The sequence below is a fragment of the Callorhinus ursinus genome, unplaced genomic scaffold, assembly GCF_003265705.2.
Source record: "Callorhinus ursinus isolate GAN/ISIS: 27379988/994484 unplaced genomic scaffold, GSC_fseal_2.0 scaffold10, whole genome shotgun sequence".
NCBI classification, from domain to species: Eukaryota; Metazoa; Chordata; class Mammalia; order Carnivora; family Otariidae; genus Callorhinus; species Callorhinus ursinus.
In genome coordinates this window covers 38,897,730-38,908,428 of record NW_027397072.1, presented here as the reverse complement: position 1 = coordinate 38,908,428, position 10,699 = coordinate 38,897,730, and the positions used below count along the sequence as shown (strand labels likewise).

The window sequence follows — 10,699 nt, the reverse complement described above, 5'->3', positions numbered from 1 at the left end:
TGCTCAATGCCTGCTATCACAGAAAGACAGAGACTCTGCCAGGAGCTGAGGGTGACGCCTATCAGCCCACCTCTGGTCATGAGCCTCTCCTTGCATCAATCACGGTGGCCTGGGGGACGGACTATTGTAGTCCATTCAACACACTCATTTAGAGCTCTAGTAGGGTCAGTACCACACAAATCACATGATCCCTGTAGGGGAGAGAAATAGTACTCCAAAGGGAAACTGGCATGCCGTTACAGAAAGGTGAAAGTCGGAGATTCCCAACACCCTTGCTCTTGGTTTCTTGCCCTCACCCACTCCTTTCCTGGGCCCCCCTCATTCTCCCTTGTTCCCGTCTTACGGGCTTTGCACTTGCTGACCTGTGCTGAGAAGCCCTATCTTCCAGATCTTTCCATGACTGGTTCTTACGCTTCAGATCTCCAGTCTAATGCCATCCTTTTCCAGAGGCCTTCTCAGACCCCCCTGAAGAGTCACTCAGTCATTCTCTCAGACTTCACTTTGTTTATTTGCTGGATCTAATGGAGCAGTTGAGCAATTATTACTTTGTTTACTCTGTGTTTTGCTCTCATCAGAATGTAAACTCTGTGCATCAGGGGGATGCCCATCTATTTTGTTCACTTGTTGAATCTGCACAGTTTAGAACAGCGCTCAACACGAAACAGTGCTCAATAAATATTGGTTGGATAAATGAAAGGAATCTGTGGTGGCATCTAGTGAGAGACCAAGAAGAGCTTCTTGGAAGAGGTGGCCCTTAAAGAAAGTGAATAATTTTTACTGTGGTAAATATATATAACAAAATTGTACCATTTTAACCATTCAAAGTATACAATTTAGTGGTTTAAATATGTTTGCAATGTTGTGCAATCATCATCACCCCTATCCTTTTCCAGAAAGTTTTCATCTTCTTTAATTTGCTGTCCCTTTTCCTACCAGTCCCCTGGCAACCATGACTCTACTTTCTGTCTCTATGAACTTGATGAGCCTAGGTACCTCATGTAAATGGAATCATACAATCTTTGTCCTTTATGGTCTTGCTTATTTCACTTTGCGTGTTTTCAAGATTCATTCATGTTGTAGCATGAGCTACAATTTCTTTTTAAAACTGAATAATATTTGGGGCGCCTGGGTGGCTCAGTTGGTTAAGCGACTGCCTTCGGCTCAGGTCATGATCCCGGAGTCCCGGGATCGAGTCCCACATCGGGCTCCCTGCTCGGCGAGGAGCCTGCTTCTCCCTCAGACCCTCCCCCCTCTCATGCTCTCTCTCTCTATCTCATTCTCTCTCTCAAATAAATAAATAAAATCTTTAAAAAAAATAAAAAAAACCTGAATATTTGAACAAAGAAAAAAGAAAAGACAAACCCAAAAAACAGACTCTTAACAAGAGAGAACAAACTGCTGGTTACCAGAGGGGAGGCAGGTGGGGGATGGGGGAAGTAGGTGTTGGGGATTAAGGAGGGCACCTGCATCACCTAAGTGATGAGCACTGAAAAATGTATAGAATTGTTGAATCACTATATTGTCCACCTGAAGCTAATATAACACAGTACGTTAACCATACTGGAATTAGAAATTTTTTAAACTTTTTACAAGACAGAATCGTATTCCATCATATGTATACATCACATTTTGTGTATTCACTCACCTGTTGACGGATATTGGGGTTGTTTCCATCCCTTGGCCACTGTGAATACTGCTATGAACATGGTCGTACAAGTTTGTGTTCGAGTCCCTGCTTTCAGGTCTCTGGGGCACACACTCAAAGGAGGAATTGCAGGATCGTACGGCAATTCTGTGGCGATGTGTAATTTTTTGAGGAACCACCGTACTGTCTTCCAGAGCGGCCGCACCAATTTGCATTCCCACCAGCAGCACATAAGGACTCCGGTTTCTCCGTATCCTCGTCAGCACTTATTTTATTTTTCATTTTTGGGATCACGGTCAGCCTCAAGGGTGTGACAGAGGGCGAAATTCTGACAGACAGAGGAAGGACAAGCCAGCCTTTCAGGCAACAGAAGCCTGGAGGGGCTCCGGTGTGCAGTGGATCGAGTAGCCCGCGGTCTGATGTCAAAATCCATGTGGGGTTCTATTTACCGCCCTCTCCTGGAAATGTCCAATTCCGTAGAGTATTGGCAAGCCCCCGCCTCCCCGCACCTTCCAATGCCGCTGCCAGGGTTCCTGTTGACTCAGGCGTCCTGGAAGCCAGCGGCTTGCGTGAGAGGGTGGTGGGCCAGGGACCTGGGCACTGCCACACGAGAGGTGAGCCAGTCACCATCACAATGACCAGGGACTGTGACCAAAGCAGCCTGCATTGCGTATCTCAAGGACAGGTGCGGCAGTGCAACAAAGTGGTGGGACTCTTCACGCAGCGGGGCACCTGGAGCGGGAAGGGCAGGAGCATCGTCATCCTCTTGGCAGAAGGAGGGGTAGGGGCTGTTTGCACTGAGGCTGGCCCCCGGCCCCAGGAGGGGAGCTGTCCACGCACAAAACCGAGGGGACATAGGACTATTTGAGGTCTGGCAACTGCCATGCTCAGCCACAGCGCCCCGATTGTAGTGAGGCTCAGGGCGGTGTTCCGCGGGAATGGAGTGGAGAACCAGTCACGAACTGGGAGCTCAGATTGCTCCCCAGCGCCCAGCTGTGAGGCTCCCCACTAGGACTTCAGGGCTGGGGAGTGAGGGGCAGGATTGGACGTATCTGCTGCTATTGTTCAGCTGGGAAAGCAGAGCCTCACAGCTTTCTTCACCCTGGATACCCCCAACCCCACTAGAACACATGGTTGGTGCTTCTGGATCAGGGCGCCCCTAAGTCCTAGGCCTGCAGCCTCCTTCTTCAGGGCAGCTCAGAGCCCTGGTTCAGTGGGACCCGAGTGTTGGAGTCAGCTCATCCTGGCTCTGGGAGCCCATTCCGTGTACATCTTTGCAACTCCACATTAGTGACATTATGTCGATAGCCTGAAATGGGCCGTGGTGTGAGCATTTACACCATAGAAACTGGTAAATGCTACCAACCACTGCTTATTTATTTGCCACAAAAAGGTGGTTATTAAAGATTTACCAGCACACTACCTGCCCCGCTTGAGAGGTGAATCTGATGTTCTCAACAGCTCTGATTCCTTCTGGGACCTGCTCCTGCCCCTTCGTCCCAGGACCCCTGTCCACCTGCCCATTGGTCCTTGCTGCTGCCATCAACCCCTGGATGATTGAGTAACGTGCAGGGGAAGTCTAAGAGGACTTGCTGGCTTGGCACACGGCTTTGGGGACAACGGGTGTTTCCCCCAGCCTGGGGCGGAAGCAGGGCTATAACCAACTTGTCTGTGTCTAGGTTGTCTGCTATGGCAGGTGTGGTGTACCCCAGACAGGTGAGTGTTGTGGGTTTCTGTCGCCTGTGACCACCTCAAGGTTGAGCAGCTTTAGCAGACAGGCCCAGGCACCTTGGGCTCCCTCTGGTTGTCATTCTGGAATGATGTGTGTACGTGTGTGTGTGTGTGTGTGTGTGTGTAATAGGCAGAGGAAAGTAATGATTTATGGTTTTCTGGGGGCTCACTTATTTATTCAGGATGCATTTAATAGGCACCCGCGCTGTGTCAGGCCCTGTGCTGGGCTTCGAGCCTGCAGAGATGCCAAAGATTAGGTCCTAATCTAGTATACTTCATTAAATCAATTACAATTACCATGGTAAGTGCTGTAATGAGGGACGCAAAATGTGCTGTGAAAACAGAGGAGAAAGAGTTTAATTTGGGGGAGGTGAATAGAAGGGTGGGATAGTTGTTTGGGGGGAGAAATTTAATCTGGGTTTTGGAGGATATGTAGGAGTTTGTCAGTCCATGAGGAGTCCCAGGAGCATTTCCAGCAGGAGATAAGAGCATGCGCATCTGCGAAAAGTGGAGTGTAGTGAGGCTGGAGTGCAGAAGGCATGGAGGGGAGTCAAGCGGGGCCAGATGGCAAAGGTCAGTAGAAGCCAGATCATGGGGGCTCCGAATGCCAGGCCCAAAAGTTGGTCTTGGTCCTATGGGCCATGAGAAGCCGTTGAATGCCTTTAGGTGGAAGAAGGTCAAGACGAGGTCTCTTGTTTGTAATCTCCCTTGCCCTTCAGGCCCCTGTGGATTTAGACATATACAAAAGCTCCTACATGGTTGACTATCAACACTACGGGAAGCACAAATACTCCAGAGTCACACCACAAGAGGTAAGAAGTTATTCGGTCTTGTCTTCTGTGCAGTGGCCCACTGAAATCATCTTTACTTCGTCTTTATTTTGTGTGGATATTGGGGGCACTTATTTAGAACAGTATCTGATGCTGGGAGAGCTAAAGAAGTCTTTTATGTGTGTGCTTTGCGTGTACGTTTTAAAACGTACATCAGCCCTAAGTCATGCACACGAGAGTGTAAACGATATACATTCACAGTTTAAATAACATTGACAAAACAAACACCAGTGTACTCGTTATCAGCCGGCTGAATGAAAACATAGCACATTAGAAGTACCCTAGAGCCCCCAGGGGACCCCTCCCTGCTCCCACTCCTCCTCCCACCTCCAGAGGTAGCCACTCTTCTGAATTTTGGGTTAATCATTCCCTTGGGGGTCTTTAAAAAAAATAGTTTTCCTCTATATGTATCCCTGTAAACAAACTGTTGAGGTTTGCCTTTTTGAGCTCTGTTATACATCGGATATTTGTACTCTGTGACTTTTACTTCTTGCCAAACATTACGTTACTTATAATATATTATTCATTTTCTGCTGTGTTGTATTACATTGCATGAATACGCCACCATATATTTGTCCCCTCTGCTGTTGGACGTCTGGGTTTTTACTTGTCTGCTACTCCTATTGTCCTATGCTGCAGTGCGGATTACACAGCCTAAGGCACAGGAGTCCCCGGCCCAGGAGGGGAATTGCTTGTCCCAGGGAACATTGCTATTGGCCAAAGTGGCTGCATCACTGGAGCAGGGGACAATCGTTCTGTGGCTCTCCAACCTTGCCATCAACTTGGTATTAAAGACTTTCCAATTTTGGCTAATTTGGTGGGTTTGAAAGAATATCTTCTTGTGCTCATAATTTTCATTTCACTGCTTATTAATGAGATTCAGCATCTTTTCATATGTTTATGGATATTTATTATTCTGCGAGATGGCTGTCATGTCTTTTGCCCATGTTTTTTTTATTTTTTTAATTTTATTTTTTAAGATTTTATTAATTTATTTGACACACAGAGAGAGAGAGACAGCAAGAGACAGAACACAGCAGGGGGAGTGGGAGAGGGAGAAGCAGGCTTCCCGTGGAGCAGGGAGCCCGATGCAGGGCTCGATCCCAGAACCCTGGGGTCATGACCTGAGCCGAAGGCAGACGCTCAATGACTGAGCCACCCAGGTGCCCCTTGCCCATGTTTTTATTGGGATGCTTGTCTTTTTCTTCTTGATTTGTAGGAGTTTTGTAAATACTCTAGACATGTTTCATTTGTCAGTTATAGAAATGGCAACACTCTTCACAGGCTGTGGTCTATCTTTTCACTCCCTTTCAGTGAATAGAAATTTTTACTTTAATATAGTTGGATGTACAGTCTTTCCCTTTATCATTTGTCCTTTTTAAATCTTGTTCAAGAAATCCTTTTCTTATCTCCAGGTAGATCCACTAAAAATAAGAAAATCCATGGAAACAAAGATGGAACAATTTCTGGGATATAGTATTTAACGGAAGCAAAATGCAGAGTGGGATTATAATGTGCATCAGTTGCGTACAAGGCAGGCGGTGTAAAATTCATTATATGTTTATGCAAACATAAGCTATATCTAGAGAGATAGAAAAAACACTTACCTCAGTGGTTGCCTCTGGAGATGGGCTCCAAGGGAGGAAGAGGGGTGGGAAAGACACTGACTTTTCACTAGAAACCCTTTTCTACTATTTCAGTATTTCCCTGGGTCGTATATATCGCCATTCAAAAACCAATTTAAATTTTTTTTAACTAAAGAGAAGTGTGCTCTGTCTTGGATGAGGCCAAGGAAGCTTGCTTGCTTCACCTTTCACCCGCCTCAGCCGTCCATTCCTGTGTGACTTATTTCCACAGCAAGCGAAGCTGGATGCCCAACTCCAGGACAAAGAATTTTATAGGGTCGTCCCCAGCTCCAAGCCCAGGCTAGAGGATGGATACCCCGCCTTCAGAAAACCCCACATGACCGCCAAAGACCTGGGACAGCCTGGCTTCTTTCCCCCGCAGGATCAGGACCGTGTGGCCGCAGCGGAGGAGGAGTGCAGGTTCACCAGTATATGCCCTTCCGTGTACCCCGTTTCCCACGCCCTGTACCCGGCCCAGGGTGCCCCCAACCGGGTCCGCCAGAGCGCCGGCTTTCCGTGCCTCCTGGAGCCCGAGGTCCAGCCTGCGCCCGAGGAGGGCAAGAGCTACTTTCTACTGCCTGGCTGCCTCTGTCCGTATCACCATGAAGTCAAGTTCCCCATCTTGAAACGATGGGGGCCCATGATGCCATTTTACCAGTAGGAAGGGTGAGAGCGCCTTCAGGGGCGCTGCGGACATCCTCCCTCTCCCAAGGAAGTCCGACCTTGGCACTTGGAGAACCGCCAGGAGGACTGAAAATAAAACCCTGGGAAGCCGTTCCAGCAGCACTGAGGGTGTTTGTTCTCCCTTGTTCCCTGGCCTGTCCCAGGACAGCATCTGCACCCACGCACCACCTGCGGAGGGGAGAGGCAGGGACGGCAGGGGGGGAGAGGGGAGGGCGCGGGGGGGGGGGGAGGAGAAGGGAGGGAGCAAAACTGGTGTGTGTGGAGGCTGGAATGTGTGTGACGTCGCATGACAACGAAGAGTCCTGCTGGAAAGATTCTTGTTTTAGGCATTTACTTACAAAATGGGACAAATCTCGTTTCCCATAGTTGTCTGAACGTTGAGGGTGACTGTAAAATGCTGTTGGGTAACCTTCCCTCAGGACGCTTAGTTTGCTCACCACGCCCACCCCGTAGCCCATTTCCAGGGCATCATTTTATACTTTCCTTCTTGCTCAGTGGAGCCTCTGTAACCATATCCACGTATGAGTGGGTTAGGAAACAGGTAGAGCTGCCGAACTAGGAACCGAGGTGTAGTGCCTTGAACATCCTAGTTTCTCCCAGTCTAACATTTCGGAGGTAGGCCGCCGAGTCCGGTGGGGCGCCTCTGCTGTGGTTCCCATCTCTGTGTCCAAGGTGGCTGCCACAGACTAAACTGTGGCCCCCTCACCCCCCAGATTCAGAGCTTGAAGCCCTGACCCCCAATGTGACTGTATTTGGAGACAGGGACTTTAGGAGGTAATTAGGGTCCAATGAGGTCATAAGGGTGGGACCCTGTTCTGATAGGATTGATGGTCTTCTAAATAGAGGAAGAGAAAGAGAGTTCTTTCTCTCCCTCTCTCTCAGCATGTACACACACACACACACACACACACACACACACACACACACACACGAACAGCCAGGTGAGGACACAGCCTGGAAGGCAGCCATCTGCAAGCCGGGAAGAGAAGCCTCACCAGAGACCAAACCCTGCCAGACCTTGATCGTGGACTTCCAACCTCCACAATTGTGAGAAAATAAATTTCTGTTGTTGAAGCCCGCCGGCCTGTGGTATTTTGTTATGCTAGTCCAAGCTAAGACAGTGAGTGACTCATTCAGTTATTGACATTTTCCTGGGAGCAGAAAGCAAGAAACGCCCAGAGGAATACAGGTGTATTCCCTTTTAGGGGCACAAGACAGATAGATTCTTCTTCGCTTCCAGTTCCATCCTCTTGGCCAGAGCTCAGCACATGGTCCCAACAAACTACAAGGAAGGCTGGGAAATTCACCTTAGTCGTGGGTGGCCCTGAGCCCAGCAAAAAATGAGAAGTTAGAAGAATAGAAGGAGAGGATTATTTGGATGGTTGACTATCTATTTTTGCCACAATACATGAGAAGGCTTTCCCATTGAAATCATCCTATACACCAGTGCTTCCCTAGGGGATCTTGTTAAAATGCAGATTCTGAGTTGGTTAGTCTAGGCTGGGGGCAAGATTCTGCATTTCCAATAAGCTTCCAAGTGTGTGGTGCTGCTGGAAAGGAGACTGTACCTGAGTAATTAGGCTCTCTACACAGTACTCAGCGTCTTCCTTTTCTCTTGGCAAGTCATTACTTACAGGTCTAATTATTTTTAATGGCTGCCTGGTATTCCATTGAATTGATAAATCTTGATTTATTCAACTATTTCCTTATTGGGGGGCAGTCATGCTTTTCCAATTTCCTTCCTACAAATTATGCAGCAATAACAATTCATGAGCATATATCCTTACAAATGATGCTTTTATTTCTGTAAGACAGAGTCTTACGAGTGCTGGGTTTGTGCTGGGTCAAACGGGGCGAATGCTTGGTGCTAATAGATCCCACCCGAACAGCCCCCTTCCTCCTTCCCATCTCCTCACCAGTGCAGAGATATAATCAATCTTTTTTTGATTTTTGCCAATTTCATGAATGGAATATGGTATCTCATCTCGGCTTTAATTTGCAATTACTTGGCCACTAGTGAGATACAGGATCTATTTTATCTCATTAGCCATTGGGTTTCTGAGTTGCATCTTTTTTTTTTAAGATTTTATTTATTTGGGGTGCCTGGGTGGCTCAGTTGGTTAAGCGACTGCCTTCGGCTCAGGTCATGATCCTGGAGTCCCGGGATCGAGTCTCACATTGGGCTCCCTGCTCTGCGGGGAGTCTGCTTCTCCCTCTGACCCTCTTCCCTCTCGTGCTCCCGATCTCTCATTCTCTCTCTCTCAAATAAATAAATAAAATCTTTAAAAAAAAAGATTTTATTTATTTGTTTGACAGAGAGAGACACAACGGGAGAGGGAACACAAGCAGGAGGAGTGGGAGAGGGAAAAGCAGGCCTCCCGCTGAGCAGGGAGCCCAACCGGGACTCGATCCCAGGACCCTGGGATCACGACCCGAGCTGAAGGCAGACGCTCAACGACTGAGCCACCCAGGCGCCCCTGAGTCACATCTTTTGCCCTGAATTATCTTTCTTCTTACCGGTTTATAGGAGGTTTTTTTCACATGGCCATGTTAGCCCTTTATCTAGGACATGTTCCAAACATGTTCTGTCTTTTAAATATACAATTTAAAATATGTAATCCGAACATATTTTGTTCTAACATAAAATGAATACCTTCGGTAGAAAATGTTGCAAAGTGAAGAAGATGTGAAGAAGGAAAAGAAATCACCTCAATCCCACTGCTCAGTCAAGAGACAGCTCCTGTTAACACTTTGATGCCCGGGCTGCCAGACAATGGTTAGATCCTTGGGCTGTTGAGCCAGACAAATCTGGGGTTCCACCCATGCCTCAGTTTACATCTTAGCAGCTGAGGGGTATGGAAAGTTTTAACTTTCCATTTATTTAACACATAGTTACTTCCACAAAATGGAAAGTTATTCCATGTCTCTGAACAGCAATGTCCTCATTAGTAGAAGCACTAATAACGCTCCTACCTTTTGAGTAAACACTCTTCCCACAGCATCTGAGATACAGTCAGTGTTCAGGGAGAACTTTTATAGGCATTTTTACAGATCTCATACTCAATATGTCATTTCAAATCCTGCTCCATCTTTGTGGCATTAAGTATAAGCATTGCCACTCACCTCAAACTTTATAAATATCCTTGCATGAACCTACCATAATTACTATTGTTAGACATTCAAGTTGTTTCCAATTATGTATTTTTCTCTTGCAAATTAGGCTACAGAATAAACTTTTTTTCTATAATAGGGAGAAAAAGAAGCAAAGTTATGTGTCAAGGTGTATGGATATATTCTCAATGAGTATCACCAACCCGCTTTCTAAACAGGCATTACCTTTAATATTAAGGAATCATTTCTTAGGTGTGATGATGGGATTTTGGTTATGTTAGAGAGACTTCATTTTGAAATACTTACAGGAGAGATGATATCTGAAATTTACTTTAAAATGCTGTAGCAAAGGGTCCTGGGTGGCTCAGTCGGTTAAGCATCTGCCTGTGGCTCAGGTCATGATCCCGGGGTCCTGGGATCGAGTCCTGCATAGGGTTCCCTGCTCAGCAGGGAGCCTGCTTCTCCCTCTCCCTCTGCTGCTCCCCCTGCTTCTGTGCTCTCTCTCTCTGCCAAATGAATAAATAAAATCTTTAATAACTAAATAAATAAATAAAATGATGCAGCAAAACAGTGTTATTAGAACAAGGGAATAAGTAAAACAAGATCAGTGACAAAATAAAAGCTGTAGCTGGTGATGGGTGCATGGAAGTCCATTATCCTACTCTCTCCACTTTTGTGTGTGTTTGAAATTTCCCATCACAGACATTAAAACAGAAAGGAAAGGTGGAAGAGAGGGAGGGAAAGGAAGAAAGGAAGGGAGGAAAAAAGAAAGCTGCACCCCTTTAGATTACTGCTAGCCATTTATAAGCATGTCTAATTCACACTACCTTTGTCATCCTTCCACCTCGCAGTAAGAAAGAAAGAGAAGGAAGGAAGGAGGGAAGGAAGGAAGGAAGGATGGAAGGAAGGAAGGAAGGAAAGGGAGGGAGGGAAGAAGGAAGGAAGGAAGGGAGGAAAGGGAGGGAGGGAAGAAGGAAGGGAGGGAGGGAGGGAGGGAAGGAGGAAGGAAGGAAGGAAAGGAAGGGAGGGAAGAAGGAAGGAAGGAAGGAAAGGGAGGGAGGGAAGAAGGAAGG

The 10,699-nt window shown here is 47.0% G+C and overlaps 1 protein-coding gene across 1 annotated transcript; it reads left to right on the top strand.

The window, feature by feature from the left end:
- The first annotated feature begins 2,358 nt into the window (after positions 1 to 2,358).
- On the top strand, positions 2,359 to 6,608 carry SPMIP9 (sperm microtubule inner protein 9). The gene is made up of 4 exons (XM_025867623.1): positions 2,359 to 2,426; positions 3,325 to 3,361; positions 4,096 to 4,188; positions 6,064 to 6,608. The coding sequence occupies exons 2-4, from the start codon at positions 3,335 to 3,337 to the stop codon at positions 6,490 to 6,492; spliced, it is 549 nt and encodes a 182-aa protein (XP_025723408.1). The 5' UTR covers positions 2,359 to 2,426; positions 3,325 to 3,334; the 3' UTR covers positions 6,493 to 6,608.
- The last annotated feature ends 4,091 nt before the right edge of the window (positions 6,609 to 10,699 follow it).